Source organism: Acanthaster planci, linkage group LG10 (genome assembly GCF_054643075.1).
Source record: "Acanthaster planci isolate LZ-2023a linkage group LG10, COTS_SCS, whole genome shotgun sequence".
Taxonomy (NCBI): Eukaryota; Metazoa; Echinodermata; class Asteroidea; order Valvatida; family Acanthasteridae; genus Acanthaster; species Acanthaster planci.
Genome location: NC_141786.1, coordinates 9687464 through 9704470, shown reverse-complemented (window position 1 = coordinate 9704470; position 17007 = coordinate 9687464). Strand labels below are relative to the sequence as shown.

General features: G+C 44.9%; 1 protein-coding gene across 1 annotated transcript in view; it reads left to right on the top strand.

Annotated features, from left to right (window-relative positions):
* Positions 1 to 184: 184 nt before the first annotated feature.
* The window catches only part of LOC147797740 (dynein beta chain, ciliary-like), a 57890-nt gene continuing 41067 nt past the window's right edge, over positions 185 to 17007 (top strand). The window contains exons 1-13 of the mRNA XM_087142477.1: positions 185 to 193; positions 1188 to 1337; positions 3474 to 3535; positions 4090 to 4309; positions 5518 to 5671; positions 6785 to 6948; positions 7347 to 7523; positions 7964 to 7990; positions 12333 to 12542; positions 13202 to 13337; positions 14556 to 14699; positions 15490 to 15644; positions 16318 to 16513. Of these exons, the coding sequence (XP_086998603.1) occupies positions 185 to 193; positions 1188 to 1337; positions 3474 to 3535; positions 4090 to 4309; positions 5518 to 5671; positions 6785 to 6948; positions 7347 to 7523; positions 7964 to 7990; positions 12333 to 12542; positions 13202 to 13337; positions 14556 to 14699; positions 15490 to 15644; positions 16318 to 16513 (1804 nt within the window). The remainder of the gene's footprint in view (positions 194 to 1187; positions 1338 to 3473; positions 3536 to 4089; positions 4310 to 5517; positions 5672 to 6784; positions 6949 to 7346; positions 7524 to 7963; positions 7991 to 12332; positions 12543 to 13201; positions 13338 to 14555; positions 14700 to 15489; positions 15645 to 16317; positions 16514 to 17007) is intronic.

The following is a 17007-nucleotide window of genomic DNA, read 5'->3' as shown; positions in this document are numbered from 1 at the left end:
CAAAGGTGAGATGCTCTCAGAGACAGTCTCGAAAAAGTATAGTGTCAGGAGTTGCGAATAAAAAGGTGCCATTGAGGCTCTGGTCTCTCTATGAACAGCAACACGTTACTTTAACAACCTCAAAACCAAAATGTTGCAGGCTAGTGGGAAATTAGGACCACGGATACTAGAGGAATTGACCATAATGATAAAGGTAAGGTGCCCAAGAGATGGTCGTTAAAAGTTGAGTGGGAAAACAAAGCGGTATTTATTAAACTTCAAAAGCGACGTGTCGTTTAAGAGTTAAACAGGCTTGGCCTGTAAAACAGAACAGTTGGGTCGGTCCTACCAAGGTAAGATGCTGAACTGGACTGAGGTACTGTGTGGAGTTGCACCAGTGCCTCAAGACCAAAATACCAGTACAACTGGCAAGACAGAGGTACTAAGGCCGCATAGTTAGGAGGATTTTGCAAGGACTTAACATTAAGAGTAAGTCTCTTAAAGTTACAATATTAAGGGTGTGGAGTAGAAAGGTACGATTTAGGCTCAGGCCTCACTCTTAGGCAGTGGGTCCGTCATTGCTCGAACAACCTCAAGACCAACAAAGGCTGGCGGCTAGCACCCTGAATGCTGGATACTTAGAGACACGATTTAGGATGCGGAGTTTAGGGTCAATCCTTGACCTGCTCTAGTTTGCTGGAACGACTTCATGTCTAAAGGTGTCTGTCTAAACAAAGGCTGGGCCTTTATAGAGGGAAGACATGTAAAGTGGCTGGAAGTACTTTGCCGTTTTAGGGGGCTCAACATCCAGCTGTTTAAGGAGACCGTTTGAGATGATTGAACATTGGAATATTCAAACTCTAAAAAGATGCACTTTTCAGGACAGGTGTTTCCTAAGTGGTGATTTATCCCATTGTCCATATCGTTGGGCAAAGGCATCCGCTGGCTTTGAATTAACGTTTACACCTTTTTTACATGTAGAACATAACTTTGGATCCAATATAATGGAATTATCTTCCATTTATTTCAAGGATTTTCAACTCTGAATATTCAATTTTGAAACTAAAATATTTATATATTCCATAATTTGAATATTTGAAATGAAATACCTAATATTCAATTATTCGAATATTCAGCTCACCCTAGGCCCAACCAAACTGGCTGAATACTATTTCTAATCTATTGAATACTATTTTGCACTTTTTCAGGACCTTGCCTCTTTTGGCGAGCGAGTGGAGACCCTCCAGAGGGCGCTCTCCTCCTCAGAGATCTACACCTATGACTGCCAGATCCAGGCTGCTTTCAAGGAGATCGCCAGGTTCATGCAGCTGCTGGAAAAACTGGACAACGAAGCTCAGGTGACTCACTGTGTTCATGAATTATTCAGATGCTTTATTATGAATAATTCAAATTGGGTGATTTGTTTTTGATCCATCTCGTTGACTTTTTAGTAATTTTTTGATGTCATAAGTATTGGATAATGAAAATTTACAGTCAGCCCAAAAAATGCACTTCTTGTTTTCTGACTTTGTTTCTACTGTAAATTTGAAAAAATTAAGAAACTCAAAGATTCTAATATTTTGAAACATCAGTTAACTTTTGTTTTATTTCAATTAAAGTTTTGTGAAATTTCCAAACGTGCTGCACTGGAAAATAACTTCATTAGTTTAACTCATTATAGCATTGTTGAATTTATTCTAGTTCCCTGCACCCCCCGTTTATAAAATCAGTCCTTGCCCACAATCATCCACAAGCTTTTCATCATGAATATTTATGAACATGCATATCAAATAGTCACAGCCTAGAGTCTGCAAATGTCAAGCTTTAATCATGGCCAAAGTGTTGACGTAGTTCTCTCATCCATATTCATGAAGGAACCATGAATAATTCCAAAATACTAATGATGTCATGATTATTAATATACATTACGCATGCCTCCAAGCAGGTTATGAATAGCTTTCTAGGAGGGCGGGTGAGCATTGTTTCATATGCATGGCGTGGGATGATGTTGCTTCTAGAACTTGTAGATTTGGCCAGATTATCTTTAGAATTTCAGTTTACGTGATGCTGCTCTTTTTCTGTATACTGCATTGCATGGCATTGTAAAAACGTGAATTTAAATTTGTAGTCGATAAATCCTTCATGTCCTTTAAGGCTGCAAGACCTTCACAAATTCGATTTGGCTGCAATTCTGTGTTCTTCTTCAACCAAACTGTACATAGGATCCATCTAGACTGCATTCGTTCTGCTGTCCAATGCATGGCAGGCTATTTATCTATTAATGACTTCATTTTGTTCTTTGTGTGGCTAAGCTCTGTGTGTAGGGCTTATCATTCTCGGGGATAAACCCAGTTCATGGCTTTCGTGCCTTTGCTGAAAGTTGCATGTGAGCCTCAATTTGAATTCACTGTACACCTCTACATGTATCCATTTGTCAAAGAGATCTAGAACTTTTAACACTTCCAATTTTATATTTGTGATAGGCGATGCTTGATTTCGAGATTAGGCCAGAAAGAGATAGATCTCTGAATTTTTAGACCTGTACAACAGTTTGTGAATCCGTGGAATACGGCCGTTTCACAACAAGGCGCCACCAAGAGTTTGCAACACATTGGCCAATCACAATGCGTGAAAGTTGTCGACCCAAAGCGCGTTTAGAAAGGGTCGACAAATTTCGAGCGCTGTGATTGGCCAATGCATTGCAAACTCTAGGAGGCGCCCTATTGTGAAACGGCCGTATTGGGGAAGGGTAATTACACTGCCGAAGCACATGCCGTACATGGTCATAACTTACATATATCTTAACATGAAACATTTGAAATGTTCTTTATGTTTCCATGCTTTTGAGGTTGTCAGTAGTCTGTCTCTTGAGGAATGTCTTGGCTTTATTGCTCTTGCTTTCTATTTGCATCCTCTTGAGTTCAACCAAATTAATGCATGGTTTGATTCACAGTGGCCAGCAGACTGTAGTTGTAGTCAATTTGTTCCTTGGAAATGTAGAAAGAAGGCCCTTTGCATGTCTTGAAATTAGACTAGAGATTAGAAGTCGTCTTGTTTCACTTTTGAGACGGCACTGCCTTGAATAACAGGTAGCAACTTGAAAGTGCATATGTCTTTGGAGCAATCTTCAAAAATTGATTTGGTCCTGTCTTATTACCCTCGGAATAATGATGTAAAATAGGTCTGAAATTAGCTATACGCCATTACTGCTGGATAGTTGATTCTTGCCTCAAGGACCTCATCGAGGTCTGAAATTAGCTACATGCCATTAATGCTGGATAGTTGATTCTTGCCTCAAGGACCTCATCGAGGTCTTAAATTAGCTACATGCCATTAATGCTGGATAGTTGATTCTTGCCTCAAGGACCTCATTGAGGTCTTAAATTAGCTACATGCCATTAATGCTGGATAGTTGATTCTTGCCTCAAGGACCTCATTTAGGTCTTAAATTAGCTAGATGCCATTAATGCTGGATAGTTGCTTCTTACCTCAAGGACCTTATTGAGCTGCAAGAGCTGCTTGAGACGGCGGTGGTCAACTTCACTGTCCTGCCTGAGTAAGTCTAGAAATCTCTCTGTCGATTCCCCCCGTGTTCCTGTAAACTGTGATCACTGATCAGTGTAGAATTGAACATCCGTATTCTAACTTCTCTGAGATAAACTATCCCCATGGAGGGAATGGAGTTTTAGGAAGACTGCTACAGCAGGCCTCTGCCGACATCACGACATAATTTAAAAGCTAGAGAGTACCCAAGTGAATACGTCACATGCACAATTATGCGCGTGAGAGGCATCAGTGTGAGAACCAGCGCGCAAACCAACTTATGTGCTTACTCCATTCGTCTGCACTACACATCCCAGTTCAAATTGGCGTCCCATTTTAGTGCTTTATGCCGATAATGTCTTATGGACTTTGTCATGTTTCTTATAGTGGCCAGTGTCTGCTCCCCGAGGAAAAAATTGTAGCACAAAAATTTGATCACACCTGAATCGTTTTGTATTATAAAATGATTCAGGTGTGATGACATTTATCATTTTTATCTGTAAGTTTAATTTGTGTGGGGAGGAAACAAACACAAGACTGATGTTGTGTCATGCCTTTTGCTTACAGATGCCGACATGAGCTGCGCAACCTGAAGCTGGTCTGGGACACGGTGGAGACCATCCAGGGCCAGCAGGAGGAGTGGAAGCAGGAGTCCTGGCAGAAGATGAACACCAAGTACCTGAGGGAGGTGACCAACGACCAGCTGGAGAGGGTCAGGGGATTGCCCGAGGAGGCCCACTACTGGGACGTCTACCTGGGGCTGGAGGACAGCATCTTGATCATACAGGTAGGTTAGGTGGATAGAGGGTTTGGCAGATGGTGGAGGAAAGAGGGATGAGGCTGATGGGTGCAAAAGGTAGTCACCCAAGGACCTGGAGAAGGTCAGGGATTTGCCTGAGGAGGCCCACTACTGGGACGTCTACCTGGGGCTGGAGGACAGCATCTTGATCATACAGGTAGGTTAGGTGGATAGAGGGTTTGGTTGATGGTAGAGGAAAGAGGGATGAGGCTGATGGGTGCAAAAGGTAGTCACCCAAGGACTTAGAGAAGGTCAGGCATTTGCCTGAGGAGGCCCACTACTGGGACGTCTACCTGGGGCTGGAGGACAGCATCTTGATCATACAGGTAGGTTAGGTGGATAGAGGGTTTGGTTGATGGTAGAGGAAAGAGGGATGAGGCTGATGGGTGCAAAAGGTAGTCGCCCAAGGACCTGGAGAAGTTCAGGGATTTGCCCGAGGAGGCCCACTACTGGGACGTCTACCTGGGGCTGGAGGACAGCATCTTGATCATACATGTACAGGTGGGTTAGGTCGATAAAGGGTTTGGTAGATGGTAGAGGAAAGAGGGATGAGGCTGATGGGTGCAAAAGGTAGTCACCCCAGGACCTGGAGAAGGTCAGGGATTTGCCTGAGGAGGCCCACTACTGGGACGTCTACCTGGGGCTGGAGGACAGCATCCTGATCATTGTACAGGTAGCGTGGATGGGTGGAGGATTAAGGGGATGATTTTAGGAAGAGGGATAAGGAGGAAGTAGGCAAAATGAAGATGCTTGGAGAACTTGAGGGGCTTGCCAGAGGAGGCCCACACACCAATGAGGCATCTCCCTGGCGCTAGGAGACAGCATCTCGATCATACAGGTATTAAGATTGTTGGAAGACAGGGTTAATGAACAGATACGAGCAGCTTGTGAACCAACCTGATGGAGGGCACATACAACCATTTGGAGAAACTTGAAGCATTAGGTAAGGAGGCCCACTAAACTGGAGTTCTTATGGTAAGCTGCAGGAATGCATCTTTAGAGTGGCTTTCCTTGAGACCAACAGCTAAGTTGTAAACCTGGTAGCCGATGGTAAAATTATGTAGCAGTACTCTTAGGATTAGTGCTATGTGGATGAGATAGGCAAAGACTTGGACATATGGGGGCTTTTCACAGAGGATGCCTACATCTCAGTTAGTTTTTATCAGATTGAGATTTTGTTTTGGGTGTATTTTTAGGCTTGCTTGCCGCTCATCGAAGACCTGAGCAACCCGGCCATGCGGACCAGGCACTGGAAGCAGCTGGTGCGCGTGACCGGGGGCGCCCTGCTCATCGACAACGAGAACCTGAAGAGGATGACCTTGGGTCAGCTCCTGCAGCTGGGCCTTCAGAGTGAGTCAGGTGTTTAGGGAGAATTGTAACATTCCCCAATTAAGCGCTGTCTTTCAAATTTGAAAATAGTGGCAAATGGACAGAACCTTGTGGCTTGGTTTCACGTTGAGCTGACATTTTGCTGGAATTTCACTGTCGGTTTTTTTTGTTCTTGTTTCATTTTTTTAGGGTTTTTTTTGGACAACAAATCTTCGGGACTTGTTCTTAATAGCCTGTACAAGGTATCAACTTCAAACTTGGCTTGAGCATTGGTCCTGATCCCAATATGCATGTTTCTGACATCATGATGATGTCATCAGGCATTAAATCAAGGAAATTTTATCTTCAAAGACTGACCAGGTACATCGACTTTCATCTATTTCTTCTCCATAAATACCTCAGACAGTTTCCATATTCAAATACGCGCAATGTGACCGTGTATTAACATTTGATAATGCCCACTGCGATTTGATAATGCCCGCTGCGTAAAGGCGTGCTGGCATCTGGATACGAGACAGTTTAAGCCATTCTTATTGGTCAAGAGTCTGTGTGTGTCGCGGCACGCAGAACTCGCCGTGTGCGCCAAGTCCATATAAGGAGATTCTTTTGGACTACTTGCACAAGGAATATACATGTACCATCAAATGGACGGGTTTATTCGGGGAAATGAAAGTAAAATCCTTTGAAATTTATCGTATATTGACTTCTTTTGACTCTCTGACTAAAACGGTGTTTGTGAATGGAAATAGATATATGCTTGGTCAGGAGAACGAACGCTGATAATGCCCTAGCTTGCGGCTCGGGCATTAGTTGCGTTCATTCTCCTGAGCTGGTCTTAAAACGTACGCTTTAGACCCGCCAAGCACGAAGGTACACAGGTACTGTATGATGTACTATTTGGGGATTGGACAAACTTTGAAACGTTTAGGAACTCACAACATGTCCTGTCTACTAGTAGCTTGTTTTTGTTATTTTCGTGTTGGTTTACATATCTACAGTCATTACGTCTAATTTATTTAATCAATCAAATCAAACTCAAATCACGAAAGAAAAGGAAAAAAATAAGTGAACCTCTGGTATTATTTCTTACACTGTATCACTGTGCTGTTCTATTGTCTGTATTCTCCTCGTCAGACCATGTTGATGAGGTCCGGGCCATTGTCCAGCGTGCCGTGAAAGACGTCACCATCGAGAGTGCCCTGAAGACATACGAGGAGATCTGGCTGAGTAAGATCTTTGAGCTGAGACCCCACGTCAGGGTCATCAGCGGAGCGGGCAGCGACAAACCCGACAAAGAGGTGAGGCATATCACCCACAAGAGACGTTCTGCAGCCGCAAGTGATTCTCTGTGCAGAGCTGTTCCCTGTCCTTTGCTGACTGCAAATACGGCAAATCCTCCTGGTGATCGTGGATGTACACATGGCCTTGGAAGCCTGTGTTATTTTTGACCCGATTGGCAGTATACAAACAGAATTGTGCTAGACACAAAAAGGTTTTCCCTAGGTGATCAGGGTACCAGGCAAAACGTCATTTGCTGTGCATTGTTTTTGACTGGTTCCCAGCTAGTTTTACCTGGTATATAAAGTTGCAAGGCAGTGATTTCTGGTTTGAAGGAGCTCTTCTTCTATCTCAGCCACAACTGACGTTCTTTCGGTATCAAGACCGATTTCCATATTTTGATTTTTCTTCCCCCAAGGAGACGGACACTAAGAGCGAGTACTCCCAGAGCGACGCTGGCACCGTCAAGGGACTGGTGCCGTCCGGCGGCCGCCGAGCTCAGAGTCGGATGTCCTCCTTCACCATCGGTACGGGAGGCCGGACCAAAAGGGCTAGCGTCTCCTCTCTCCCGGCATCCCTGCTCAACCTGGGAGAGGTAAGCCAAAAACAGAAAGGAGAGCAACTTTGAAATTCCTCAACCAGGTACAATCAAGATATCTGGTCGGGTTCCCCTGTATTCTGGTCAAGAACTTAGAGGTAATTCCTTCATGTTCTATCACGTTCAATCAATTTTTAGGAGGTCAAGTTCTTACACAAGTCTTTGTTTTTAACTGATATTTGTTTTTTAGATAATTTGATGTCGTTTTGATGTTGCTCTTTCTTGCTATTAATCCAAGAGACAGATGCATGTTGGAAATCTAAAGTTTGACAGTGACATTAGGAAAGCGTGGACACAAATATACCTTGTGGTTTTGACCTCTCAGAAGGGTTTTAAAATGCTTGTACTGGACTGTATCTATATGTGGACAGGCTTAGGAATTTCCACACAACGACTGAAATTATTCTTGAACTTTTCCATTTCCATTCTTCCGCAAGGACACCGAAGCGCTTTTTGAACTCATTGTAAGTACGACAGCGGCCGTTTCACTGGCTTCTCATCCTTCCGCATGTCCTTCTTTGCTTGCCACAAGAAACCTCTGAGCATGTGCCGCCAGTTCACCTGCTTTCCTTTTCCGCTGCATGCACCTCCCCAGCTAAATACAGCTCTTTTTATCGATTGCAAAATCTTTGCAAAATTTGCAGTGCATCTTTCTACTATTTTTTGGTCAATTTTTGCAAGTGCACCCTGGTAGTATTTCTGTCCACTTTTGCAAAGTAAGAGTGAGAGAAACATCGTACGGAAAGTGCAAACCTCACAAGTGAAGTAACATTTTGGCTTTCAAGGAAGCACTGACCCATTGACTGTACAGCGCATGCCTACATGATGAATTATACTTGATTTTAGTGTTATTATTTTTATTAAATTTCTGGTAATGACACCAAGGATTCCTCAAAAGCACTCTAGGCATTGTAAGCTCGCTATCCTGCAGAAACCTGTAGAGAGGTAGACAGTGAAAAGCAGTTATAGTCATAGAGGTTGGAGGAAAACCCCAGAAAAATATTCTGAGTGAAACCCACAAAATCAGGTAGGGACTGAAGACCCAATCTGCATGTGGGCCGAGCTGGGAATCGAACCCGGGTCTTATAGGTGCAAGGCAAAAAAGGAACCACTACGCCAACCTGACTCCAATTACAATCTAGTGAAGAGAGTCAAAATTTCATATGAAACCGGGAAAGTGATTAGAACCAGTTGGTACCTTTGTCATCCGTCAAAAACCACCGACGTGACAGGCACTCAACTAAGAACGGATACAGTGTCGGAGGTACACGTGTTTATGAATGTGAAATGATACTGGATTAATAATCTGAAGCTGGGGGGTTGATAGATTTGGAGAGCGTTGATCAGTTGCAAAAAATTATCAGTGAATCTCTTCACACTTGTTGAAGGCACAGAAAGTGCAGTACATCTGTTATTTTAAGTCAGATGAGGGGATTTTATAAAGAACTGGAAAATGTATTAAAGAATTAAACACCTGACCTACATTTTACCTTCAAGAATTGGACCTAAAAACACTTCTCAGCTTTCAGTTTGAGCTCTGCTTCGCCGACTTGGCCTGCCCAACTCCTTTGTTCAACTTGCTATCACATTCTGTCTCTATTGTCCTGATCACCAAAGTAAGGGAAAGATAGGGGAAAGCATTTCAGCAAATCCCCCAAAAAGCGTGGCTGTTGGAGATGGCGCACGCTGCCTGTGAGTATGCTTAATTGCACACTCACGCCAAAATCTCAAGGCCGAGTGTTTTACAAGGTCTGAAAATCCACCAATCAGGGATGAGATTTCTCAGCTTTTTAGCTGATTTCAGGCTTTTTTGTTTTGGATTTCAGCTTTTTTTTCCTCACTGGCTGTTTACAAAAGTATAGGAGATTTTCACAGTTCAGCTTCTTTGTGCCTTTTTTCAGTTGTTTTTAGCTATTTTTATCATTGGTCAATCTCACCCCTGACCAGTGCTGACGTTGTCGGTGTTTGAGCCACCCATGGTACATGTACCGGTAGATCATTATGCTGTGTACTCTACACTGTATTGCATGATGCTGTGATAGACACACCCTCCGGCATGTCCAGTGACACACAGTCAGTGTAATTGTGGTCGAGACCATCACAAGACCAGTCTCAAGACCAGTCACAAGACAGTCACAAGACCAGTCTCAAGACCAGTCACAAGACCAGTCACAAGACCAGTCTCAAGACCAGTCACAAGACCAGTTTCAAGACCAGTCAAAAGACCAGTCACAAGACAGGTCACAAGACCAGTCACAAGACCAGTCTCAAGACCAGTCACAAGTAACAAGGTGAAAATGACAAAGGAATGCTTTTGTTGCAGTTCATTTGAATAGCTTGTGGCTTGAAATCAGACTGGAGGTCTTGTGTTGGTCTCGTATGATCAAAGTGCTCTCGACTCTCGACTACAACATTGCACACAATGTCAACAATCAAGTAAAGGTGCCTTTCCATATGCACGTCAACACTTGCGCCAAGTGTTACGCATCTGTCAAAATCACTCTTGGGACGATTTCGACAGCCGAACGCAATGCACACATGTATTGTGCCTTACAATGGGGTCAATTTTTGTGTCCGTGAAAGTGAAACGTGTGAACACATCGCGTATGCAACGCACCATAAAAACGTACATATGGAAAGGCGTCTCAAGCCCACACTCTGTGAGGAAACAAAAGTCTGCATGTAGCACTGATGTTCCTTTGGCGAGAGCACCCCATGTGTGCGCTCACATGCTCGTTCCCGCTAGACACAGGCACTTCTAGTCAGGATGGATAGAGAGGTTGAGCAGAGTCCTGCTGTAGTCAGGATGGATAGTCAGGTTGAGCAGAGTCCAGCTGTAGTCAGGGTGGATAGAGAGGTTGAGCAGAGTCCTGCTGTAGTCAGGACGGATAGTGAGGTTGAGCAGAGTCCTGCTGCAGTCAGGATGGATAGTGAGGTTGAGCAGAGTCCTGCTGTAGTCCGGATGGATAGTGAGGTTGAGCAGAGTCCTGCTGTAGTCAGGATGGATAGTGAGGTTGAGCAGAGTCCTGCTGTAGTCAGGATGGATAGTGAGGTTGAGCAGAGTCCTGCTGTAGTCAGGATGGATAGTGAGGTTGAGCAGAGTCCTGCTGTAGTCAGGATGGATAGTGAGGTTGAGCAGAGTCCTGCTGCAGTCAGGATGGATAGTGAGGTTGAGCAGAGTCTTGCTGTAGTCAGGATGGATAGTGAGGTTGAGCAGAGTCCTGCTGTAGTCAGGATGGATAGTGAGGTTGAGCAGAGTCCTGCTGTAGTCCGGATGGATAGTGAGGTTGAGCAGAGTCCTGCCGTAGTAAGGATGGATAGTGAGGTTGAGCAGAGTCCTGCTGTAGTCAGGGTGGATAGTCAGGTTGAGCAGAGTCCTGCTGTAGTCAGGATGGATAGTGAGGTTGAGCAGAGTCCTGCTGTAGTCAGGATGGATAGAGAGGTTGAGCAGAGTCCTGCTGTAGTCAGGACGGATAGTGAGGTTGAGCAGAGTCCTGCTGTAGTCAGGATGGATAGTGAGGTTGAGCAGAGTCCTGCTGTAGTCCGGATGGATAGTGAGGTTGAGCAGAGTCCTGCTGTAGTCAGGGTGGATAGTGAGGTTGAGCAGAGTCCTGCTGTAGTCAGGATGGATAGTCAGGTTGAGCAGAGTCCTGCTGTAGTCAGGATGGATAGTGAGGTTGAGCAGAGTCCTGCTGTAGTCAGGATGGATAGTGAGGTTGAGCAGAGTCCTGCTGTAGTCAGGATGGATAGTGAGGTTGAGCAGAGTCCTGCTGTAGTCAGGATGGACAGTGAGGTTGAGCAGAGTCCTGCCGTAGTAAGGATGGATAGTGAGGTTGAGCAGAGTCCTGCTGTAGTCAGGACGGATAGTGAGGTTGAGCAGAGTCCTGCTGTAGTCCGGATGGATAGTTAGGTTGAGCAGAGTCCTGCTGTTGTCCGGATGGATAGTGAGGTTGAGCAGCTACTGATTTGGGAATGATGTCATGCTCTATAGTCCAATCAAAAAAGAGAGTGAGTGAAGCAAAGTTAAAAGCCTAGCAGTGTTTACATTTGCCATCCTGAGAAAATATTACCCAAAACAGAAGAAAAAGGAAAGAACATATTTAACGATGAATTTTGAAAATTATTAGATAATATTTTTCATTTGCATTTTATAGTTTCTTTTTTTTTAACAGGTTTCAAATAATTTGGACAAACTGTTTGAGTGATTTTCAAATATTTGCCTATGGTGCAGGGAATTGATACAGTACTTGTTATTTTTTTTCTGACCAAAGTGCTTTGTATTTCTGTCTCTGTTACCCTGCTCTCTTACGTCTTCAGCTCCTTGAGGAAATAACTCAGTGCTACAGGTTTTGATGGAATTCATTGATTCAACACAGTAAACCGTCTTTCCCCTCAAACGTGCTCATTATATTTGCCCCGACCATAAGCACCCCCTCAGAGCCATGCTGGTGGGGAGTGTTCATTTTGTTGGTAGTGATGCGTCTGTCACACCTGCATTTCGTCGTCATTTTTGAATTGGCGAAGTGCAGCTCTACCAAAGGAGCCTGCATTGCTAGGGAACTTGCGCCCTCTCTCGGTCCAGCTTGGGGCTCACAGTAGCTCACTTTTGAAAAGGGCAAATGTCTCGTTTAAAGGGCACATGCACCCAGCAAACCTGACACGCCAGACTCCCACCCACTGTGTGCAGAAATTCACAAGTGCAGATTTGGTGCACGGAGCCGCGAGGCCACACCGCACTCGGTGCAGATCTCCACACCAGACAGATGCCGAGATGTAAACTTTCTTGACGTGCATGCGTCCTTGCAGGATTCAGGAGCCATCTTCCTCCTGCACGAGACCGACCCCATCTTCACGGAGCTGGAGTCCCACCAGGTGGCCCTGCAGAGCATGCAGGGCAGCAGCGCGGCAGGATCCTTCCTGGACGAGGTCACCAAGTGGCAGAAGAGACTGCAGACCATCGAGGCCGTGCTGTCCACCTGGCTGGAGGTGCAGGAGAAGTGGGTGGAGCTGGAGGAGGTAGGCGGGAAGGGGACAGATGGGGTGATGCGTAGGTTGACAAATAGATAGTAAAGCATGGTAAGAGGCGATCGGGAGAACTGGGAGAGACTGGTCTGAGCAGGGTGCATAGGGTGACACATGACCTGACACATATGATGACGCATCGGTAGGGGAACATGTTGATAGGCAAGTTGACATAAGATGCTACCACACAGAAGCTCTGCTGTCTATATGGCCGACAGTATGGGTGGAACTAGGAGAGATACATGCACCGGTAGGTCTGAATAGTTCAAACGGGGTGCAAACAGCCTGACACACATAGTGAGACAGGGGAAGAATGAGCACCCAGATTGATGTACACCAGATGCCACAGGACTGAATCTATGTTGCAAACAGGGGCTGAAAGTGCAGGAGAAATTTGTGAAGTTACTGTAGGTTTGAGCGAGATAGAGGGTGACAAATACCCTGAGAAAAGGTTGACAGCTGGGTTGACCGGCCTACTGATCGATTCATAATAAAAAACAAATGGAAGAAAACTGCGACAGGAACTTGAATCTCACGCCTGTAGCATAAACAATGCAGAAAAGAGATGGTCATGCTTTGGGAGGAAAAAAAACAGAGAAAGTACCGTTTGTTTTAAACTTGATATTGATCCTGCCGAGACTTTCTCTCAACAGATCTTCAGTGGGACGGATGTCAAGGCATCCCTGAGCCATGAGGCAGGACTCTTCAGCTCAGCTAACAGGGACTTCCGTCTCCTGATGAGAGCTACGGAGAAGAACCCCAACGTCCTGCAATGCTGCCAGAGAAGAGGTCCGTAGGTCCAACAAACCTGTATTAAGATATTAGTTCAGGATTTTTTGATGCAGGCAGGTTAGCCTTTAGTCAAGGAGATTGTGGCAGTAATACTCGATCTTGAAGCAGAGTCCATCACAAGTCCTTTCACAAGGCAGAAGTCCATTCATAAGAAACAGGGTGAACAATGACGTAGAAATGTTTTTTGACTCAAATCATTTCTTGATACCTTGTGATGGACTTTTAGGGCCTTTTGATGGAGTCTACTTCAACACTGCTAATGTTAGTCCACACGGGTGGCATATTCAATAGAGAGTGCTTTTCCCAGTCTGCCACTGCGATGCCCCAACCGATCCTTTTGGCATGGTCTCATTCTGAATAGCTCGGTAGTTAGAATGATTTGTAACTAGGGAAAATAATTCATAGGATGTGCAAGTGTCTTTCAACCAACTGTCATTTCAGGATTCCACTTACACATGTCACAGGTCCAGACCACTCCCTTTGAGGATTTCCACCATCTGATTTTGTAAAATGTGATGACTGTTACCAAAATTGTCAGCAAAATTATAGAAAACATGAAAATCCCCATGAACAAATTGTTGAGGGTGGCCATTGCAGGTGGTAATAATCAGATAGCTCCTAATCTTTCTTTCATCCCTTCGAGTCGGGAAGCGGCTATAGCCGGCGTAAAAATTGAGATCCTAAGCCCGCTTTTCAGCTATTATTCTCGGCCCACGCTCGAGCGAACACGGTGAAAGAAGGCGGACTCTGGCTCTTGTGTATATGGTAATTGGTCTTTGTGCGTAGCCCAGAAATGAAAAGACCGATTTTGCATCTTAATCACCAGCTTCACAATAGTCCCCTCTTTGAAAAGAGGCAACGGGAATGTGGAAGGGTGAGTAGAACTGCACGCCACCGAACAATCAGCCTTTTCACCGTGTAATTCAAAGCATGCAGAGCACGCTGGGCCACAAACCGAGAATTTGCGGTTTGGCAGGTGGCCTTTGTGGCCAAGCGAGGCTGGAATTCTTGGAGTCGGCTTTCTGGAAGAAATTCCCGTCGTCAAGGGGTTAAATGCTGTATGTGTGCAACTGAAGGAAAATTCAGTGATCACAGTAATGGCCTTGATTGAAGGCTACAGGCAGGTATTGTAGTAAAGTGGCTATCAGTGAGCTTTCCATGGCTTTTCCTAGACTAGTCTCTTTCACCAGCTGCTTCTTTCGCCTTTGCCCGCAGGCATCCTGAACATCCTGGAGAAGATGAACAATAACCTTGAGTTGTGCCGGCGGTCACTGATCCAGTACCTGGAGAAGAGGCGGCAACGGTTCCCCCGCTTCTACTTCCTGTCCATGGAGGACGTGCTGCACATCGTCTGCAATGGTCAGTACATCTTGGTTTAAGTTCAGGGCAACTGCGACCCAGGACCGTAGTCAACTGTAGTCCAAGGATTAAACTCTGTTTGGACACGCACAAGTTGACGATAGTTGGACTCATCTCGTTAACCATTTGCGACTAGCCCACCACTTTTGGTTGCATTGTTGGTTGCCGTAGCTGTTCTTAGTAGCACAGTGCAGAGGGGACCAGTGATAAGAAGTAACAGCGAAAAAAAGGAAATGGTCACACGTCACTTATAACCGATCCTGATCACTTTTTTTTTGTTATTTTGCCCATCTGCCACTTTTTCTCTCCAAAGGCCTATATGACCTGGGGATTCTATGCATGACCTCATCCAAAAACATTAAACGAACCAACCACCTCCATTTCCTCATGGTGACATCACCATACCAATTGAGGTCATTGACCCATGACCAGACAGCGGTTGACTAAGAGTTGCTCATACTTCAACTTTACTGCACATATGCAAGATGCGCCACGAGCCAACCACAAGTCGGTCCTTGATCAAACCAGGCCTTGTTTTTGCCAGATATTATTTTCCTTGAGTGTCCAACTTTTAAACAAAACAGTGCCTCGCCCAGGATTGCCATGTTGTCATGTCAAAGCAGAGGTCTAGTTCTAGGAGTTGCTCCAGGAAATCTCTAATTTTTCATCTTTACAATGAATTTTGAAGCACCTAGTCAGTTTCCTACATGGTTTGTTCGATGATAAATACCGGTATTCCAACATGAGAGTATGTTGCTATTTCTGTTCCTACATGTGCTGATTTATACAGGCTATGACTTGAACCAGGTCAACCTGTACCTGCCCAAGCTGTTGCAGAACCTGGGCCGCCTGGAGTACGAGGAGAATCAGTCGGAGGCGGCCGAGTGCAGCTTCAACATCACGGGTCTCATCAGCAACATGGGAGAGAAGATGCCACTCAAACAGGTCAGCCGGTGCCGAAAGATGGGGGAACCTTTCTCCCTGCCTGAAATGATGATGGCCAATCGTGTGTCTAGAGCTAGATCTAGGTTGTGGCCGGTTGAGCGTCATGGAAAAGTCATGGAAAGTCAGGATGTATTGGAATCCTGTTGAAGGAAGAAAAGTCAGGAAAAAGCTTTGGAAATCAAGATCATAAAAGGGTTATCTTCGTGGGTTGCAGTCCGCTTTTAATGTAAAAATGGAATAATATATTTGCAGGCTGTATCCTCATTGGTCGAGAGTGGCTATGGCAGTCTTTCAGTTCATAAAACAAAACAGTTTTTCTCTGCAAAATGGCTTCAGATGTCATGGAAATTGTCCCACTTTAGTCCTGGAAAGTTTTGAAAAAGTTCTGGACTTTGGTTTTCAGATTGTTGTGGTAATCCCGATTATTCAAGTTCACATCTTGATCACAACCCTGCCCATTCTCATTGCAAGAAACAAACCCGGCCATTCACGGGCTGAATCTGAATTTTATAGCTACGGCTGGAAAAAGCCTACCAGTGGAAGCCACTGCCTGCGGCTATGGCCGCTTCCCACGGGCTCCTATGTCAATCCTAGCCGCAGTCAGTCGATTTGGACATGGCCGTAGTTGAGAATCAGTCACCCCTTACAACCTCCCTCCACTCTCCCCCGACAGATCGTCTCCTGCGATGGCCCCATCGAGAACTGGCTGGGCAACCTCCTGCCCATGGTCAAGCTGACCCTGCAGACCCAGCTGTCCTCGGCCCTGGGGAATGACTCCCTGGAGCCTCCCGGCACGCCCCGCAGGACAGAGAGGGAGATACACAGCGCGGGGGCCAGGCGGGTCACCGTCGGCAAAGATGAGAGGAAAGGTCAGTGGCCTCTTGTAGACAAAGTGCCCTTTGCAAACTGCATTGAGAATTGTTCCATCTGACTTCCTGGTGTACATTTCATTTCACGTGAGCACCATTATGACTTGAAAAAATTAATTTCATCTAACAAGTCGTTAAGAATTTCTTTTTTCTTCGGACTTCCCAGTTCTGTGCGTTCTATGACGCATCTGTTGACATGCATCTTCTAAAATATATATTTTTGTAATGTGGAAATTATGTTTTCTCAGAAGGTGTGTTACCTGACAAACTGAAACTTTCTGCTTGGCAATCGTTTACTTTTAGTTGTTAGTTTCTTTCTACTTCCGTAAACATGTAAACAAAAACAAAATACAAAAACTGAGAGCAGTGGATCTTCAGCCTGGTGATTTGGATAAAAAATTTGAAAAGAAAATAGCAGAGTATCCAGGATTGCACCTTTTGAATTAACAATATTTGTTGAAGGCTGTTTGCAAAGACAAATTTGGATCATGAAA